This window comes from Phycodurus eques, chromosome 1 (assembly GCF_024500275.1).
Source record: "Phycodurus eques isolate BA_2022a chromosome 1, UOR_Pequ_1.1, whole genome shotgun sequence".
In the NCBI taxonomy this organism is placed as follows: Eukaryota; Metazoa; Chordata; class Actinopteri; order Syngnathiformes; family Syngnathidae; genus Phycodurus; species Phycodurus eques.
This window is the reverse complement of record NC_084525.1, coordinates 12,356,137-12,377,344: the sequence shown is the minus strand read 5'-3', so window position 1 is coordinate 12,377,344 and position 21,208 is coordinate 12,356,137. Positions and strand designations below refer to the sequence as shown.

General features: G+C 41.6%; 2 protein-coding genes across 5 annotated transcripts; both read right to left on the bottom strand.

Annotated features, from left to right (window-relative positions):
- Nucleotides 1-1,221: 1,221 nt before the first annotated feature.
- LOC133403122 (SLAIN motif-containing protein 1-like) lies at nt 1,222-9,424 on the bottom strand. Of its 3 annotated transcripts, none has more exons than XM_061677692.1 (8): nt 8,697-9,424; nt 7,595-7,728; nt 6,462-6,599; nt 6,146-6,220; nt 5,334-5,480; nt 4,324-4,611; nt 2,970-3,089; nt 1,222-2,176 (listed from the first exon to the last, which is right to left on the bottom strand). In XM_061677692.1, exons 1-8 carry the CDS (start codon nt 8,990-8,992, stop codon nt 1,851-1,853), a joined length of 1,524 nt encoding a protein of 507 aa, XP_061533676.1. In that variant the 5' UTR covers nt 8,993-9,424; the 3' UTR covers nt 1,222-1,850. The 3 variants fall into 3 exon arrangements, with proteins under 3 accessions (XP_061533676.1, XP_061533685.1, XP_061533695.1); XM_061677701.1 differs by having other exon boundaries at nt 1,222-2,164; XM_061677711.1 differs by having other exon boundaries at nt 1,969-2,164; nt 2,939-3,089.
- A 213-nt stretch (nt 9,425-9,637) lies between these two features.
- Nucleotides 9,638-20,953, bottom strand: mrps9 (mitochondrial ribosomal protein S9). Of its 2 annotated transcripts, none has more exons than XM_061677735.1 (11): nt 20,840-20,953; nt 20,229-20,411; nt 17,751-17,813; nt 17,621-17,649; nt 17,464-17,545; nt 16,821-16,906; nt 16,677-16,734; nt 12,407-12,575; nt 12,197-12,305; nt 10,330-10,499; nt 9,638-10,189 (listed from the first exon to the last, which is right to left on the bottom strand). In XM_061677735.1, the coding sequence occupies exons 1-11, from the start codon at nt 20,936-20,938 to the stop codon at nt 10,098-10,100; spliced, it is 1,140 nt and encodes a 379-aa protein (XP_061533719.1). In that variant the 5' UTR covers nt 20,939-20,953; the 3' UTR covers nt 9,638-10,097. The 2 variants fall into 2 exon arrangements, with proteins under 2 accessions (XP_061533719.1, XP_061533708.1); XM_061677724.1 differs by having other exon boundaries at nt 9,641-10,189; nt 16,677-16,752.
- Nucleotides 20,954-21,208: the final 255 nt, after the last annotated feature.

The following is a 21,208-nucleotide window of genomic DNA, read 5'->3' as shown; positions in this document are numbered from 1 at the left end:
GTATAACTGGCAATGAATCTTTCACATCTCTGTGGTGATGTTTTGGCCCACTCATCTGTGCAGAATTGTTTGAATTCAGCACAAATGGAGGGATTTCCAGCATGAACAGCCCATTTAAGGTCATGCCACTGCATTTCAATCAAATTTAAGTCTGGACTTTGACTGGGCCATTCCAAAACCTTAATTTGGTTTCTTTCTCAAGCTATTCAGAAGTTGACTTGCTGGTGTGTTTTGGATCGTTATCCTGCTGCAGAACCCAAGTGCGCTTCAGCCTGAGGTCATAAACTGATGGCTGAACGTTCTGCTTCAGGGTTTTCTGTTAAACAGCTGAATCCATGGTTCCATGAATCACAGCAAGTTGTCCACATCCTGAAGAAGCAAAGCAGTCCAAGACCAACAGTATGTTTTACTGCAGGTATGATGTTTTTCTACATTTACACCAGATGTAACAAGACAAGACAGTGTCATTTTTTGCAGCGGTTTTAAATATTTTGTCAGACTTTATTTTGTTGGGACAGATTTCTTTAAGCGATTTCTTGACTGATTGATCTGGAGGTGATCAAGCTTGGGTCTGGTCAGTGAAAATTAACCAAAAATTTTGACTATCCACCATTCATGATTTACCAAGGGGGGTAATTACTTTTTCCACACAGTGCCAGGTAACTTTGAATAGTTTTATTTCCCCTTAATATAGGAAATCATTTAAACACAGCATTTTCAGTTCACTTGGGTTAAATTTGTGTGATCTTTACATTAAAATAATTTGAGAAGGGGCAAAATACTTTTTCCCCACAGGACTGTACATTACTTGGTCTCTTCCCGTTTCAAGATTCCCCATGACCCTTCAAAGGCCAACATTTCAAGCTTCCTCTTGAACACTGCTGCCACCAAATAAATCTTTACATGCAAAAAAATGTAAGATTACCACCATGACTGCCATTTTCCTTGATTTAACACACGCTGATAAATCTAAAATCCATTTTAGTAGACATGGGTCAAATTGACCAAGAACAGCCTCTGCATACACAAACTTTGTAGCACCTGTACCAAAGACTAACATTTTTAAACATGTATTTTGGGTCACTTTTGGAAAGTCATCAAATTTCAGTGTAAAGGAGAACAAATTAAGGGTATATTTTAAAATTGCTGCAGGGTTAAGTACACAAGATGTATATTTGACATTCAATTAAGAGATCACCATTTTAGAAATTGATTGTAATCAGTGGATTTTATTAAAAGTATTCACTCATTTAGTCCATCATCAAAACATCAAATTGTGCCACAACAACCATAAACAAAGGGTGCTACTTTACACTGTGCATTTACTGTGACATTTAGGGTGAAAAGCAAACCTGAACAATCTGAATTTTTTATTTAAATTTGAACAAACCAAGTTTGTATTTTGTGTGCGTCGTGTTTTCTTAAATCAAACCACATTGAGACAAGCATCTTAAAAAGTACACCACCAATAAATATTTACTACAGTTATAGCTTAATACATACAAAGCACCCACATACTGGAGAAATCTGATTTTAGCAGCATTATTGGCACATGTTAAATCGGTAAAAACTGATTAATGACCACACTTTTACATCTATAAATAGCTCAAGTAATTGTAAAAGGGTGTTTGTTGCATAGAAGCAGCAATGACAACTCTCCCTAGGCACAGGCTGAAATCACGTTACAATAAATACTTGACAACTTTAAAAGGCGGGATAGCCTAAGCTACAGGGTGCCATCAGTTGCGGCTATCCCTCCAGGCAGGGTCATAAACACTTTGGCGGCATCAGAAAACTAAAAGCATGACAACATTGCGGTCGCATAGAACATCAGAACTGCACTTTCAAGGTCATGTGGAAACTAAGCGCACCATATTTCTATACCTGTGCCGTGCTTGGGCCACCTTGCAGCTGGCGATGGGGCTTGCGGTGTCGTTGAAGAAGGTGGACCAAGGCGGGCTGGGGCTTGACAGACAGAGGGAGGAGGATTTACTGAGTATTGGGATCCTGCTGCCGCTGTTGCCCAGCGACCGTGGGGTAAGCAGGTAGGCTGAATTCCTGATGCTAGGGCTGACATAGGCAGTGGCCTTCAGTGGTTGCCGTGACGGTGAAGATACACTGCCCGTACTCTGGACTCTGGTGTGCCGCAGGATCGGTGAGGCCCCTGGGATAGATACTTTATCGCGTGAGGGAATTAAAATTGTCACAGCAACAATATTTACACATGTATAGTACATGCTGTAATAATATAGAAACAACCAACAAAGGATAAAAAAAATACAAGAGCAGCACTGCGAAGGAATTTACTTTGTTTTAAATTGAATCTAAGAAAGGGGGGCAGAAGATTAAGATGTTACATGTGGTAAATTAAATTGTCAAATTATGCTACACTAATTTGTACAAATTGTACAAAGTGGGAATAATAATATTGATAGTGATATACTGTATAATAATGACAATACACCCAATATGTACAGTGAATCCAACTTGATATGCATGCCTGCATAATATTACACATTGAAAGTCATTTGAACGACTACAAATTGTGAGGTATAACTATGGATAAGAGTATAGGATGTTAATATGCATAACATTGATTGTACACATGTAATACGTATAACAAAGGTACAAACATCTGTGTAGAATTTGATAAAAATCTCATATGAGCTGACATTGCACCGGACTATTGCAATATTAGTCATTCGAACTGCTCTAAGTGCTAGAGGATTCTGCATCTTTTTGCACAATTGTCAAACAAACAAAAATAAATAATAATGTACCGGCATTACCAGATAACTAGCAACCCTTTACTGCTCAGTGACTGTTTTTCTGTCAATGTCTTTATGTCTCCAAAGTGTTCTCTGTCAATTGACTGTCTGTTGTCGTACAAGAGCGGCTCCAACTACTGGAGACAAATTCCTTGTGTTTTTGGACATACTTTGCAAATAAAGATGATTCTGATGACTCACTGGAGGACTGCAGGCGTGTCAACCAGCCTGGAGAATCAAAGCTCTGGCTGTTATGAAGTAAAGAAGCGCTGGGAACACTGTGAGCTTGGGCAAGGTTGGGCAAGCTCCTCTGCATCTTATCTGAAAGACAAAAAAAAAAAAAAAAGAGATCATCCAATACATTTAATATGAGCCCTTAGATAGTACAGAGTTCATAAAGCTTAAATGTTTCCCAAACCGAAGAAGAAGAAAAAAAAAAAAAAAAAAAAAAAAAGAAGTGCATTACTGGAGACCAGTTCATGATATTGTATGTACAATAAAAGTTTATCCACAAAACAATCAGGTGCAAATGTTAAGTGTGCTTAATGGAGTATTTCACAATAATAAAATCCCCCCCCCCCACACACACACACACACGCACACACGTACAGCCTGATCTGGTGCTATTTGACTGAGAAATTGTAATTTCTGCCAAATGCATAATTTAATCATATCTGGGGGGAAAAAAAAGCTTTAATCCCACACGTGTCAAATTCCATTTCAAATTAAACGTTTTTCCATTTTAGGACGCTGACTGCGCAGTAGTATAGTGGTTAGCTCATTAGCTTCAGTTCTGAGGTCCAAATCTCAGCCCAAATCTTCCTGTGTGGAATTTTGTTCTCCTCTGTTTGTGTGGGTCTTTTTGATTCCTACCATATTTCAAAATTGAATTGATGACAAAATTATCCACAGGTGTGAATGGAAATTTGGTAAAAAAAAAAATGTTTAACCTTTATTTATCCAGGAAAAGCTCATGGATATTAAAGACTTCTTTAACAAGAGTGTCTTGGTCTCAAATACCAATTCTAATTGACCCAGCACCATTTATGGATCAAGCACCTGTTGTGAATTTTTCTGTTCAGCTCCTTATTACAGAACAGCAAGTTGTGCAAAATGAACTGAATCAATGAACAGTTAGACAAGGGCATCCTGAGAAGGTCAAATTGAGTTCACTTGCAAAGGTTATAGTGCATTTTCAGTTCATCCTGAAATTGCACCCCAAAACGACACACTATCCCCAACTTTTTGTGAGTAGTGTACTGTACTTGGCCAATCAGACAATTCTGATTCCTGAGAAACAGGAGTAAACATTCTTGTGGTGACATCTGAAGGTCACAGCCAACACTCCATTTGGGAACGATGGCTTAAGGCACTACATAAAGCTCCTTTAACAGTTCCCAGCACTAACGTTAAGATGAATCTAATCCCATCAAAGTGGGATCGGAAACTCACTGCCGACAGAGCTTTAAGCGCACTTCAAGAGGCTTAGAATGTTATTATTAAGAGATAGGGCCATGGAAGCGGGTCACCCATGGGTGTGGCTGCCTTTTCTCACCTGTTCCTAGTTTGAAAGACAGTTGCATTGGGTCTGCAGAGGGGAGCGGTGGGGTGTAGGGATGTAAGGACAGGAAGCTGCTGCTGCTTTGCAAATCTCTGGCGCTGGAGAAGGTGCGGGCGAGCGGCAGTAGCCAGAGGTGGCGCTCTGGCGGCACAGGGCCGTAATCTCCGTCGTCCCCCTTTTCTTCCTCCTCCAGGTCGGGGGGAGCGCTGAGTGGGAAGGTGATGCTCTGGCTGCGTCGCTTGGCCAGGGCGGATGAAGTGCTGGCGCAATCCTGTCTGAGTTCTGGGTTAAGCGAGACATGAGGAATGGCATGCCACCCACAACCACATTCACTCACAGGTGGGAATAAGTCACATATGTGCAAAGTCAAAGTCAGTCTCAAGGCCTTAAAGTTATAAAATGAGATCGTGACTGGAAGAGTCGCAAAAAGGCATAAAGAGAACATTTTTAATTTTGTTGTTCAGCTCCTTGTTAAAGAATAGCAAGTTGTACAAAACATTCAGTGTTTCAGTACCTGTATTCAAAGGTTTAGAGAAGATCAAATTAACTTTTGTCTGTAAAGGTTACAGTCCATTTTAGGCTCATCCTGAAATCTTTCCTGAAAGCTGAATATCCCTGACTTTTTGTCAGGAGTGTATGTGCAAGTCATAAGTCTAAAGTCCCAAGTTTCAAGCAAGTCGCAAGTTACCGTGGCAAAAATAAAAAATAAGTCGAGTTGAGTGCTAAAATTGACTACAGTCTGATTCGAGTTAAGTCATGCGACTCGAGTCCCCACCTCTGACACACATTCACACATACAATCACCTGGTGGGGTTAATGAAGCTAAAGTAGCGATGTGCTCTGAGATCTACAGTTAGTGGGGACAGGGCATGATGGTGATTAGACATCACCCATAAAAGCGCACAAAAAAAAAAGTAATAAATAAATAAATTTAAAAAAAAAAAAAAAAAAAAAAAAAAAAAAAAAAAAAAAAAAAGAATTGTTCACTCTGGGTTTAGACCTACTCTCCTCCTGCAGGCGCGCCACCACCTGCACGTCAGTCAGATCCTGCAGTTTGTAGCCGTGAGGGAACAAGTCATCCTCATCCACCCCGGGAGAGATGACGTCACAGGCCACACGGGGCCGAGGGCTACAGCCGCGCAGGCTGCTGCCTAGTGATAAGTGATAGGAAGTTTTATAAATAAAAAAATAAATAAATAAATAAATAAATAAAAAAAGACAATTTTGAATATCAAGTAGATTTTTCAGGTTTCTGTGTTCTGATAGAGGGTCCAGCAATTTTTCTCTCCTTAGTATGCATGCAATTTAATGAAAGAGGGAAACTACCCCCCTCCCCACCCGAATTTGGTGTTATATATAATTGACAGTAAAGATTTGTTTTTACTTTTGTACATTTCAGAGTCTGTACTTAAAGGAGTTGAATCATCACTTCTACAAGTCTTTTTTTTTTTTTTTTTTTTTTAAACACAAGTCCCTGTACTTTAATTTAAGTACAGAGTGTAAATAAGTATATCATTATTATAGACTCGAGGTTCAGGCATAGAGCCACAACAAGATAACTAAGAAAATAAATATTTACCAAGAAACATCATACAAGAGGCAGCAATACCAATGTCTTCAGATCTGGGACTGGTATCGTGTAGCACTTAAGCTTGTGTTTGACAAGTACCCAGTGATTACATCAATTGATGAATTTATCGAGGCAGATCATTTTTAAACTCGATTTCTTAGTACGGCCTGCAAAGTATTGACTCCAATTTAAGTACTCATGAAGCACATTTGGGCAGCTTGGGGCAAGAAGGGAAAGAATGGTTACCACGGGTCAGGTGGGGGATGAAGGTGGGAGTCCTTGCCCTCCCAATGGGACTCTGAGAGTGAGGCCGAGAGGACGCTAAGGGAAGAAAAATAGCAATTTTTAGAAAAGTTGAGAAATTCAAGTTCAAGACTCAGCCAGCGATATAAAGATACAGCACCTCCATGCGAGTGTTCTCATTTTGTGTACTTGTGTAATTTGACTGTTTGTCCCATTCAATGAACTGACCGATCAACCAAGCGATGACTCGCAACTCAAAAACTCTTGGCATTGTTAGTCAAGCATAACTTTTGTTGGTGTACGACATCTGTGTGGTTACCGGGTGTCTCAGGCGACACGGGGCTGGAGTGGGTTGTGCCGGATCGCGGCGTGCCGATGGGGGACACGACGGCAACTCTGCTTGGAGGCCGCGGGGTGGAGGAGGCCCGGGGACTGCTCAATCTACGCCAACAGGAAGCTAAGGATGTTCAGGGAATACTTAATATCCTCAGAGTGATGACAACATCTCAAAGCAGTTGAAAGCGCTGACAGTACATTTTAGTAAATTTTTTAACTTCCCACCACTGGTCAGCCAAAAGAGCAGAACCATCCAGAGAAAAGTAATACACCAGTAGTTCTCAAAGTGTGGTATACGTCTGCGTACCCCATAGAAGAATCATTGCTTGAGTACAGTGCAGTTGTAGTTACCTTTTAAGTTCAACAGATTTGCATTAAACTGTTAAGAACCATTTGTTTTTAAACATTTAGGTAAAAGGTTTAACTTTTACATGCAGCACATTTTAAATGAATCATTAACTAAGTAGTTTGTCATGTTCCTATATTTAAAAACAGTGTTAATGTTCAAACTCCGCAAATTGTTATAGTGGCTTACTATTATATTAAATATACTTTAGGAATAAAACCATTCAGTTTTGATTAATACTTTTGCATATTACACTACTGTATTTTAATGTGGGTCATGAAGGTGGAAATTGGTGCAAATAAATTTAAGAACCACCCGAATATGCTATTAATGTGACAAATAAAACATGTCTTTGAGAGGAGCTTGGCACCATGCAGTTAGAACAGCTGCACCGCCTGTCACTGGTGTCCTGAGTAAACAAAACGCCATTGTCGCCTAGACTGGAGCCTATAGAGTCCTGAAACGCCTGCAGAGTAAACAGACGGTACATGTGGATACACCAAGATGGCTGTCGGTGGGAAATTGGGTTGCAAAATAGTGTACAAAAATTCTGGTAAATTTCCCAAAAGGTTTCAGTTAAATTTTCAAGGCAAGGTGAGGTGGGGAATTTTGAAAATACTCCAAACGGGAAACTTTTCATTTCCTGGTTTATTTCCAGAAATTCTTGTCAATTCCTATGGAACGTTTCCAACTTTGAAAATCCCCAGAATTTTGTAAACCTAGTGGGAAGGCATGGCTTTGCAATGGTGAAAACCAAACCCATCTCCCACCTGACTCCAGTTGGAGGCACATGGAACGCCTCGCTCGCTTCCATTCAGGAGCCTCCAGAATGTGCCGGCACCATTTTAAGGGAATTAGAGGCTTCGCTGCCTTCGATTCATTGGCTTTGGGGGGCACGTACAACCTGTCCAAGACACACATACAGACAGTCAGCACAAAAGTGTGTCATTCACAGAGTTAACATGTTTCGATGTCAATATAGTTGGAGTAGCTTGGCCCACTTTAGATAAGTCTTTCCAGACCCACCCTTGTGCAGTGTTTCACAACCTTCATTGGACTAAGACACATTTTAAATGAGGAGGGAAGAGAAGAGAAAAAAATAAAAATAAAAAAAATAGTAGATACATTATGTACCTTCAGCGAGCTCGTGGAAAAGCCTTTTTAATTGTTCTTCTTGTCACTATGCAGTTTGTAAAGCGGCACAGGCTGAATATAAGTGCAACATTTACCTTCAAACGGTTCTTAAAATGTGAACTTTTGAGATTCCCTTTTTCGCACATTTACAACTATATTTGCCAATTTAGGAATATATCAAATCATTAAAACCAATTCTTAATTATACCTAAACGTTAAATTTAAACGCTAAATCTAATTATTAAAAGTAAACTTTAAGCCGAAATCTGAATCTAAAAGATACATCTGAAAATTGAATTTAAATATAATAGTCAAAGAAACATAAATTCACAAGCAGATGAACAAAGACACATTTGTTGTAAATAAAACGTTTTCGGAGCAATTAAGTGGAATTAAATGATTTCCTGCCACACATATGATGATCACGGCTTACTAGTGTTCCACGTACAGTTTGGCAACCGGTTTGTGGGAAAAAATGCCAAGTGGATGAGGAGACAGTGCAGCCTTCAAATGAACCAGATGAAGCTCCTTCAGCTGGACATGTAGCACACAAGGAAGTTCAAATCAAGATGTCAAGCTACAATGACCTCCAACGGATTGATGCAGTTGTACAGGGACACTTTTGAATCTGGCTCTGTGTCAGTTTACACAAATTTACAAATATAAGGACGAACGAACAGAAGCTAAAGCAAAATTGAAAGTGCAGTACAACAGCAACAACAACCGACAGACACTCACCACGTTTCATTATCAGAGAATCCAAAAATGTCCGAGTCTAAAAGTTCCACCTCGTCAAGAACAAAAGGTTCGTTCTGTTGGAAAGACTCGAGCCAGCCCTCGGGGGTTACTACCAGGGAGCCCGGCTGGTAGGGAGGCGGCGTGCAAGGCCAGTGACCCCGGGGACTGGCGGGCAGCCGCTTGTCGTTGAGCTCCAGCCTGAGGACGAGCTCCTGCAGCCTCCTCAACTGCATCTCGCAGTTTGCGAGGTTCCTCTTGCGGTCTACGATGGCGGGGTCCGCAACCGCAGACTCCATCTCTCCGCGTGCAAAACTTCTCGACAAGAAAACCGTGAGCGTGACGATCACTTGCTGGCGCTTCTCGTCACTTGGGAGATTTGTTCCTCCGCCCTTGGGACTTTTAAGCTCCACCCGACCGCCACTTACACGCACCTGCCACTGTCTGTAATTATCATCAGTCCATTATCATCATTTTAGAAATGTGGAACTTTGATGCCTGGAAATCCTATTGACCACATCTCCTTACGCTGCCAATTACAATTCAGTCAGTATAACCCAAAACATGGCCAATTGTTTGTGGCTGACGACAATTCAAAGCACTTTGGATTTTTGTGCCTTTGCCCCCATCTGGTGGTTAAAGTACACCATTGCAAATGCAGTATTCCACAAATTAGGAAGTTTCTCATATTTTCCCCCCACCCTGCACTGTCAATGTTGACATTGCATGTTTGAGGTAAAAATAACACAGAAAAGATAATTGTTTGTATGGTAGAAGTAAAAAAAAATATATTTTTCACTATTATTACTGAGACAATTTATGCCCAGTTTCTGCAAAAATCAAAAGCAGCAGAAAATAAAATTTGCATCTACCGGCCAAACCTGATCATGGCAATAACGTCAATATTTGTATTTATTTAACCTTAATTTAGTCACATAAGGAAATTGAGAAGATTCTCAAGGCCGACCTGCCATTTAACACCAGACACGTAATGTATAATATTTTTTTTTTTTAGTTTTAGAACTGTTGACAGCACAATGACACATTGGTTAGTACTGCTACCCGACTACAGAATACCACCGCCAACTATTCACACCTGCATAAATGTTATTCTTCACTGAACCGCACAAATTCTGAGACTAACCTCAACCTGCACTTTCTTTCTTTGACAAAACATTGCTAACCAGTTCTGATAGTTTTAAAGAGCGGTAGTTAAGTGACAAAGCTAATATTGCTTTCCAAAGTATGATGATCAGAAGTGGAAGTTTAGTTATATACTGTACTAATGAACATAATACATCTTGCGTAATTTCTGGACACAAGCGCCTGGTGACTGAGTACCAAATGTCTTCCATTCTGGCATGATAAGAGGTAATCATTTTTTGAGTTCAGGTGGTATCATCCTCAACGTTTCTTCCAGGTGAATTTCTTCCTTGCACCTTCCTGACCTGGCTTCTTCCTCTCTCTCACTCTGGGGTCAGGAGTCAGAAGACCAGCTAGAAACAAAGAAAAACAAGGCTCCAATATGACAGCAATATCAGTTGAATTGTCAGTTTTTGTAAAAATGCCTATGGTTCAGCTCCAGGTTAGATTTTATATGACAGAAGAGGAAAAAGCAGTTGCCTGGCATCCTCACCTTGCCTCATGATCTCTACATCTCTTTGGGGCAGAAAGCTGCAAAGGGCACGGGAGATGGCGAGTCGCAGCGCACCCGCCTGGCTGGTCCGCCCACCACCGCTCACGCTGCTCTCCATGTCAAAGCGTCCCAGCATGTCCATGAACTGGAGCGGGAACATTAGCTGCTCTCTGCGCACATGACACAAAGAGAGCACAGACGTGAGGAGGAGATAATACAATCAACTACAGCAACATGTGGGGTTGTAGAGTTTGCATGTTCTTCCCATGCCTGTGTGGGTTTTGTCCGGGTCTCCGGTTTCCTCCCACATCCCAAAAAGGTGTTAGGTCGGTTAACTGAAGACTCTAAATTGGGTGTAGGTGTGAATGTGAGTGTGAATGATTGTTTGTCTATATGTGCCCTGTGATAGGCAGGTGACCAGTTCAGGGTGTACACCACCCCTCGCCCAGAGCTAGCTGAAATATGCGTCAGCACGCCTGCGAACCTAGAGAGGATAAGCGCTACGGAAGATGAATGGATGAAGTTACTCTGGGGAATTTTGAAAATAATGAGCATAAATAATGTTGTGTTTGGCTGGAGACCAGTTCAGGGTGTACCCCGACGCCCGAAGATAGCTGGGATAGGCTCCAGCATGCCCGCGACCCTAGTGAGGATAAGCAGTACAGAAAATGGATGGATGGATTAATGTGTCATAAAAAGACCTCCATGCAAAATAATAATTAAAAACCCTGACATTTCAAAATATTTATTTATAAGTAGAACTTAAGTTTCTTTCATTGAATAACAAAAACATGAATGTTGAACTAAATATTACTATCACCCCTGACCAAACCTATTTATAATTGAAAGAAACCCCATCCAAAAACACCAAAAAGGTCTCATTCAAAATCTTCAACAAAAAGAGCTCTTCATCCTCCAAAAAGTCCCATTAAAAATGTAAATAAAAAAAGAATGTTCCATCAAGCTTCTCAAGCCAAGCCTCTGCATCTTTGCTTAATATTTTCAGGCAATGGGCTGTTCATATTCTACTATACTTTTATGAAATCTACTTGTTTAAGTCAGGATTATGCTAAAATATATTTCCCCCAACTATAATTATGTTCCATATTAAGAGGGAATTCCTGATCTATTCCAACTAATTCCAATGGAAAGTTTCCAACTTTGAAAATTCCCAGGAATTTTGCAACCCTAGTGATCGGTGATTCTGCTGCCACCACATATTGAGAGAAACGTCTGACTCAGCTGGAGAATGCAAACATGTGACGCTGCTGACACACACTAACATCCATCCATCCATCAACTTTCTGTACCGCTTATCCTCACTAGGGTCACGGGCGTGCTGGAGCCTATCCCAGCTATCCTCGGTTCAGTACACCCTGAACTTGGCACCAGCCAATGGCAGGGCACATACAAACAAACAACCATTCACACTCACATTCACACCTACGGACAATTTAGAGTTGTCAATTAATCTACCACGCATGTATTTGGGATCTGGGAGGAAACCGGAGTACCCAGAGAAAACCCACACAGACACAGGGAGAACAAGCCAACTCCAAACAGTCGGGGCCAGGATTTGAACCCTGGTCCTCAGAACTATGAGGCAGATGTGCTAACCAGTCAGCACAGTGCTGGCCGACTGTATTATAAGAACAAAATGGAGACACAAGTATATACAGTAAATGAACAGGTCATTTAAATAGACACATTGCTCCATCTTGTGATCGGATTGGTGATCGGTTATCGTTTTTTTAAACTCGTTGATCGGCCCCAAAAATCCTGATCGTGTAAAGCCTATAGTTCATGATAAGGAGATAGTGTGTGGTAAGAGCAGAAATGGTTAAGAGAAAAAAAGGCCCTCGCCAACCTGTCTTGTAGCACAGAGAAGTATTGGGGGTAGTTCTGCCCGTTAATGTTGACACTTCCGGAGCCGCCATCTCTCAGAACCACAGAGGCGTTTGATGTCTTTCTGCGTCCTGAGAGTGAACACACGGCAACAAATGTGGCATTTATTTTCCACAAGACAATCTAAAAAGAAGAAGAAGCAAAACATTTACTAATCAAAGTCTGCATCGACCTTGTGCGGTACTAAAGGCCACGCCCTTTTCATCCTTCTCCAGGGACGAGATTGTCTGCTTACTGGACTGAGCCTCGAGTTGCTGGCGGTAACAAAGAACAAACTGCTCCTCCATTGCGCAGTAAGGCTGAGACAGCAGCCGCTCCATTAGCTGGAGAAAGCGAGTATACTGCAATGAGAAAATACCAGCGGGGAATCAAAGATGAGCTTTGGTGTGTTGTGCTTTGATGACACAGATAATATTCCCCGGTAATACTTCACAACATCCAGCCACCATCGATTCACATTGGTTTCCTTGCAGTCCTACAGGCTTATTGAGTCTTCTTCTTTCTTCTTCTTTTCCTTTCGGCCTGTCCCTTTAGGGGTCGCCACAGCGCGTCATCCTTTTCCATGTAAGCCTATCTCCTGCATCCTCCTCTCAAACACCAACTGCCCTTTCTAATTTTATCCAACCTGGTCACTCCGAGAGCGAACCTCAACATCTTCATTTCCGCCACCTCCAGCTCTGCTTCCTGTTGTCTCTTCAGTGCCACTGTCTCTAATCCGTACAGCATGGCTGGCCTCACCACTGTTTTATAAACTTTGCCCTCCATCCTAGCAGAGACTCTTCTGTCACATAACACACCTGACACCTTCCTCCACCCGTTCCAACCTGCTTGGACCTGTTTCTTCACTTCCTGACCACACTCACCATTGCTCTGGACGGTTGACCCAAAGTATTTAAAGTATTGCTATATTTTCTCCCTGTAGCCTCACTCTTCCCCCACCACGCCTCTCATTCATGCACATATATTCTGTCTTGCTTCAGCTAATCTTCATTCCTCTGCTTTCCAGTGCATGCCTCCATCTTTCTAACTGTTCCTCCACCTGCTCCCTGCTTTCACTGCAGATCACAATGTCATCTGCAAACATCATGGTCCATGGGGATTCCAGTCTAACCTCATAACTTCATTGTGTGGCTCATCAACTTTATTCCTCTATTGTTCCCACAGCTCTGCACATCACCCTTGTTCTTAAAAATGGGCACCAGCACACTTTTCCTCCATTCCTTAGGCATCTTCTCACGCGTTAGAATTCTATTGAACAAGCTGGTCAAAAACTCCACAGCCACCTCTCGTAGATGCTTCCATACCTCCACAGGAATGTCATCAGGACCAACTGCCTTTCATTTTTCATCCTCGTTAATGCCTTTCTAACTTCCACCTTAGTAATCATTGCCAATTCCTGGTCCACCACACTTGCCTCTCCCTTCTCTCATTTTCCTCATTCATCAACTCCTCGAAGTATTCTTTACATCTATCTAGCACACTACTGGCACCAGCCAACATATTTCCATCTCTATCCTTACTCACCCTAACCTGCTGCACATCCTTCCCATCTCTATCCCCCTGTCTGGCCAACCTGTATAGATTCTTTTCTCCTTCTTTAGTGTCCAACCTGGCATACATGTCATCATATGCCTACCTTTGCCCTATGTCGCATCTCAATGTATTCTTTCGACTCTCCTCGGTCCTCTCAGTGTCCCACTTCTTCTTAGCTAACCTTTTTCCTTGTATGATTTCCTGTACTGTGAGCTTCCACCACCAAGTCTTCTTCTCTCCTTTCCTGCCAGAAGATACACCAAGTACTCTCCTGCCTGCCTCTCGGATCACCTTGGTTGCAGTGGTCCAATCTTCTGGAAGCTCCTCCTGTCTGCCGAGAGCCTGTCTCACCTCTTCCCGAAAAGCTGCACAACACTTGTCCTGTCTCAGCTTCCACTACATGGTTCTCTGCTCTGCCTTTGTCTTCCTAATCTTCCTCCCCACCACCAGTCATTTTACACACCACCATCCTATGCTGTCTAGCCACACTCTCCCCTAGCACTACCTTACAGTCGGCACCTTCCTTCAGATTACATCGTCTGCACAAGATGTAATCCACCTGCGTGCTTCTACCTCCACACTTGTAGGTCACCCTATGTTCCTGCCTCTTCTGGAAAAAAGTGTTCACTACAGCCATTCCATCCTTTTTGCAAAGTCTACCACTATCTGTCCCTCCAAGTTCCTTTCCTGGATGCCGTACTTACCCATCACTTCTTCATCACAGGCTTACTGTGTGTTCCTAGAATTAGAACTAAAAAAAATTCTTAAAATAAAAATAGTGAAGCAGCATTCAGCTATTTGGCTCCTCACCTATGAAACAAACTTAGCGACCACCGGAGGTCTGCTCAAACTATCAGCTCCTTTAAATAAGGCCTGTAAACCAGATTGTTCACAGTAAGGTTCTCTTAGATGTTCAATCTTGTCTTTTCTCGACTTCAATGTACTTTCAATGCTTAAAATGTTTTATTTTTATGGTTTTCATGTCTGAATTTAATTGTCTACCTTTAAATGATTTTTATCAGTAATTTTAAAGTTATGTGCTGAATATATATTTTTTGCCATTGTAAAGCACTTTGAATTTGCCTTGTCTATGAATTGTGCTATACGAACAAACTTGCTTTGCCTTGCAGTCGAAGGACAATTTTAGTTGGTGGTGGTAATGCACCATTAAGATGGTTGAACAAGTGCCAATAAGCCCCAACAAAGAAGGACAATACATCCTCTAATTTTCCATTTTTGCAGGTTATGTGAAGAGCAGTGATGCCGGTAACGCTTTTCTAATGCGTTACTAAAAAAAATTGGTCCGGTGACGTCATAAGTAATCTAATGCGTTACTTTTTATATTAGAGTAGTGAGATAACAGTTACTTTGATTTATCTGCCAATAGTTACTTTTTTGTTCACGAGAACCAGAGCTTAATATGCTTTTGAATAATAATATGCTATTTATGCTCAGGCAACAAATATTTATCATTAACAAACTGCAGTGCTTGGGAACATGAGGCAAGTCAACAACCAAGACACTTGATTCAGTCACGGTGCAGGTCATCAGTGTAGACCAATTTTCAGACTTTGGGGGACTGGCCTACTTAAACTGGAAATACAGTCACTACTTCGAGTTTCTCTAAAGAGGACAAGACTAAGGGTCGCTGTACACTATGCGCATGCGCGCGCGCACACACACACACACACAGTTGCCTTCTATGACCCCCACACAATCGGCAGGGTTGCTACAGTCTGTGTCTGTCTGTCTATCAGTTAAGAGTCTTTAAGGAAGTGTACTGAGAATGGTTTGCTTGTTTATATTTAGGTGGCTATTTGGCATATCAAGTCTGCTCTAAGTTGCTCATTTAATGTGGCTTCAACTACACTCACATCCATCCATCCGTTTTCTGAGCCGCTTCTCCTCACTAGGGTCGCCGGCGTGCTGGAGCCTATCCCAACTGTCATCGGGCAGGAGGCGGGGTACACCCTGAACTGGTTGCCAGCCAATCGCATGGCACATACAAACAAACAACCATTCACAGTCACACAGTCACACCTACGGGCAATTTAGAGTCTCCAATTGATGCGTGTTTTTGGGATGTGGGAGGAAACCGGAGTGCCCGGAGAAAACCCACGCAGGCACGGGGAGAACAAGCAAACTCCACACAGGCGGGGCCGGGGATTGAACCCGGGTCCTCAGAACTGTGAGGCTGACGCTCTAACCAGTCGCTCACCGTGCCGCCAACTACACTCACATTTAAGTTATTTTTTCATGTTGAGGACACGGCGTACATTAACAAGTAATGGATACGGTTAAGCTAATGCTTTTTTTGTACTCTGGAAAAGTGATATTCCTGCCACTTGACAGCTGCTGAAAGTCACTAAAAAGTTATTTTTCTAATTTTGTTACTTTTGAAATCAAGTAATCAGTAAAGTAAGTAAGTTACTTTTTCAAGGTAACTGTGGCAACACCGGTGAAGAGCAAATGTTATTACAGTGTATTTTTAACAGCATAGTACTGTTGAGTGAAAATTTTGTTACAATAAACTATGTAGAGAAAAACAATTACAAACCTCTTTTAGGGAGGGTTTCAATTATTTGTAGATTTTTGGTATTTGCGGCAGGGGTCGCTCCCTATTCCCCATGAATGACAGCGGTTCATTGTATACGCATTCACAATCATAGAACTGTACTGACAATAAGGTGGAGTTACTCCTGAAGATTGCACGAACATATTTTCTATAACATTAAAAAATAAAATTCAAATGCAGCAATCTTGTGATAGCACACAAAGGCGCCAATGCGACTGTCTACACAGAATGCTGAATACCATCCTCAGGCTGGAGCAGTTTTATTTTTAAGTACCTTCAAAACTACTACAAGCTAATAAACTAAGTTTGCTGTGTTTGTGTTGAAATTGCTTACATCGTGAACAGAGATGGGCTCCACCAGCAACTCCTCCAGCTCCTCCTTCAGGAGCCACCTGCTTGTGCCAAGGGGGCTAATAAATGGTAGCAATTGCTATTAGATTCATGTCAACATGTCCTCGATTGCAATTTGTGCACGTACATCGTTTTGACGTCCTGGGAAAAGAGTCCTTTGGCTCGCAGACGATCCTGATGCCTTTCGATGTTGAGGATTTTACTTTGCGTGTCCTAAAAAAATTCTGAAATGTAAATACACTCAGGGTAGGGGAGTTTCTGTCCTTATCCACAACATGCCTAAAATCTTGTTTCCAACCAAGCAGTGTGCTAAACCTCAGTTTGGTATGCATTGTACCAGAATATCTGCCCTGTGCTGTCCCACATTTTACCGGATGTGTAAGTGTGGCAGGTGTCTTGTATGGGTTGTAGAGCTAGACACTGTCCTGTCTGTTGATTGGCCGACTTCATTGTCAACACGGTGGAGTTACAAAGGAATGGAACGAAAAGAAAACAAATACATGTTTTATTTTATTTATAATTATTATGACGTACAGAGGAATTTACACCACTATGTGGCTTGTTTTTGGATAATGCACACAGCACAGGTCTGTGTTTTTAATTCCTTAACTCCAAGTGTGATGTGATGTCAGACAAAATCATCATCTCTCAAGTTGTATGAATATATACAGAATATTAATCATTTAGTTGACTAATCAATTATCGTGTGGTAACGCAAGCCTGATGAGGATTTCTGAACTGCACTGCAGTGTAACTTGTGCCAAACTCACATGCATCAAGGTGTAGTACGCCTGTTTTCCCGTGTAAAACAGGAAGTGGAATGGCCGTCTGTCCACCCCCCATTGAACAGCTGCTCGAAGAGGAAGGGCAACGTTAGTTTCATAGAGCATCACGGAAAAACATGTTAAAGTCAACCTTATGTACCTTCGCTGCTTTGGAAAGATTTCCTCTGGATGCTGAAGAAAACAGAACAATGTAATGTGCCCAAATTGGATTTGAAAAAAAAAATGGAACTTTCAAGCATGAACAACTGAACGTGTTCAGTCACTGTCTTTACCTTCATGAGGGGTCGTGCCTTCTTCTCAAACAAGCCGGAAGGGAAGAGGTAAGCGATGCTCCTCTGCAGCGTGGCAGGGGGGAAAAATACAGTTTAGAAGAAAACAAAATGGCAGGCAATGACAATGATGATGACGACACCTCAGAATAACAGAGGTCATGTCAGCAGATGGTGTTCAAGTGACAGGGGCTCAGCCACAAGCCAGTTCAAGGAAAGGTGAGCTTGTGTGTGGCAATCTTGACAGCGAGCAGAGGTCGGCCAATATGTCCAACAATTCACCCCAAGTTCAGCATGTGTGCATGCGCGGTCACTAAGCATCCAACAGATGGCGTAGCGAAAATCAGTACTTCTTTGCTCTTTTGGCTACAAGGATGAGGGAACAGGTGGTGTGCAGAAGGCACGTTGAGATTTCAGCTTGTCAACAGTGGCCGAGGAATAACTGGTCACAGGGCGTATGCGTGCTTGACAAGCAGAGAGAGGTCGAGTGAAGCAAGAGGCAGTAGGGTGAAAAGTGGGAAATGAGATAAAGCCACACTTGTGCCCCCTTTTCCATTTGACAGCGATTCCCAAGAGAGCACTACCTGAACAACTGAGGGCCACAACGTGGCATCTGGGTTTTGGACCACAAAAATGACAGTAACTGCAGTCACAGAAGACCACTAAAATGACCACCTGCTGTTCTCCGTTCTTTCACCGTCACACCTGAAGAGTTTGGACACTTTGCTTCTTTCCACCGTGAAAATGTGGGGTACAGCCATCGCTTCACCTTTCATAGAGTAGGACCAATAGCTCTCTTGTTTGCTAATTGGTGTTGCTCGGGTGGCATAGTGGTGACTAGGGTTGGGCATCAAGAATCGAGAACCGATTAGAACCGTGATTAATGTTCCGGTTCTCCCGGAACCGTTCAAATTTAAAAGTTTCTGTTCCCAGTTTCAATGCCTACAGTCCGCCAACCACGAATAAGAAGTGGCAAAAACCAACAAAGAAGAACGAGCAGGAAGACGTGCTTGTGCCTAACGTTGGCGGCGAACAAAAGTGTGCCTTATCTTTGTTAAAATTAATGACCAGTCGCCACAGTGCAACACTTGGAATAAGATTATATTGTGCAAAGGAGGCTTTCATGATGTGTAGCATCTGACGCGCTACGAGCCTCAGCCTACACCGCGCAGAGCTTCAGTGACGTCAACTCTCAGTCAACTGGGTGAGTGAAACAATAAAATACGTCTATGGCAAAATTGAGACAGCTAACATGGTAAACGGTTGCTTGCACTTTTTCCACTTATGGGTTTTAGCATTTATTTTAGTCTTCAAACCAACGTTAGCACAGATGACAAAAAAAAAAAAAAAAAAAAAGCTTAACATTGGGCTAAAACTTCACCGTAGCAACTTTACATCACAATGAATTGGGACAAATTTTTACTTTTAAGAATTTAAGAATGTTATATTTAACTTTTACCTGAAACATGAATTAATTAATATTAAGTCAATTGGGTTAGTTCCACACACATTGCCTTTTAGTTCATAGGTTTGATATTGATACTGGTTGTAAAGAACCCCGAGTCAAATGTTCATTTTAGTCTAAGCTGCGGGCTGCTAAGAAAATGGATGTTCATAATTTGGAAACCCTTTATTTAAACCATGCAAACTTTTTTCACCCAGCTCCCTAAAAGAATCGGAATTGAGAATCATTTGGAACCGGAATCGCTCCAATTCAAACGATGCCCAACCCTAGTGGTGACAGTGTTTGAGGCAACGATGGAATAAAAAGAGTAAGCTCACGTCACTTGCTGCATCAAAGCCGTTGGTGCCACAGACTACACGAAACACTTTGCGATTTCGGAATAAAACATTTATTCCAAGGCCATGTCGAAAAGTTGTCAGTGTAACCTCTGCTTGGACAATTTGTAATCTAAATCGGCGATTCTCAAAGTGCGGGCTCCCTCTAGTGGTATGTGAAGAATCACTGAATTAAATGCACAAACTCTGCCTAATGTCACAGTGACAAACTAAAACAAAAGAAAAATCCTGAACAGTACATGTTAAGTACAGTTCAGTTTTATTTAACTTTAAAGTGTAATAAATTTGTATTTAAAGCTTTTACTTTTAAGAGCCATTTGTTTTCAAACCTTTATTTAGGTCCAATTTTATTTAACTTGCAAAACAATTCAATTGAATCATTATTTAAACAATTTTTATTTTCCTAAATTTAAGCACAGTATTATCAAATTGAACATAATGTTACAGCGGCTGATAATATTAAATACTATACTTAACTATACTTTTTAGGAATAAAACCTCTGCCTCATTTTTGACTTACTTACACCTAATACGCTACTGTATCTTACCGTTGGCCATGATGGTGGTGCTTAGAGAGCTAAGTATTCTTGAGGTAGTACTTGGTGAAAAAGTTCAAGGATGACTCATCTAAATTATAAACCCCCTAAAATGGATGCCCAAATCTGCCCTAAAACGTCTTACATCAATATCCTCCTGAGTGAAATTCTCAGGGTCCTCTCCCATCATGTTGGCCAGGTGCCGCTTGCCGATATTGAATTCTTCCACCTGCTTTTCGATAAACTCCATCGTGAACTTTTCGGGGCCAGCAGCAGCCAGGTTCTTCCTGTGCATGGAGGCACTTGTACAGATTTGTCTCCTGACTACCTGGGGGAGGAGAAATAGGAATGCAGTATGAATCGTTTACTCATTCCTACTGCAGAACAACTATAAAGGGATTTTCATATAATGGTCTAAATAGTTTACTCAAAACAGAAAATCACGTTTCTGCGAAATGCATCATCAGTGGATTTCCTAGTAAGCATCGTTGTTCACTGTGGGACGCATCACTACATGCGGGGTAACTTGTGCTCACTACATATTCAAACAGCAATGCAAGATATATACTACGCTGTATAGTACACTACACAGTAGTGGATAGGGAGGAATTTCAAACACAACCCCTGTATTTATGACGGAAGTTCATCTCGCAAGAAGAATAAGACGCTTGCCCAAGGACATCGCCGTTCCAATCTCATTTCGGTCTGTTTAAATTGTGTGGAACTATTCTTAGCCGGAGGGAAATTTGGACTCACCGGCCGACTCGCATGTGATGATACTCCAGGTATACTTGAACAGGATGTCCCATATTTCGTGAGAAAGTAACCAAGTGTACGCGTACACGGCGCCGCCATGATGGCTGGCTAACAATGACGTCACCCCGGAAGTTGTCACGTTGGGATATAAGAAACGGAAATGACAACACAATTTGCCTTTATTACTGTTTCATTTTTAAAAAAATTATTCTATTTTGTGTATGGTATAATCTTTAATAAATAATTATTCAGAAGTTCGTATTGTTCACAAAATTGTACATATGTTTGATAGTTCAAATTAAGGTACCACAGACGTGGCATTCAAAATCCCATAAAGTAACCACAACCATGTTTCATTTATGACAAGAT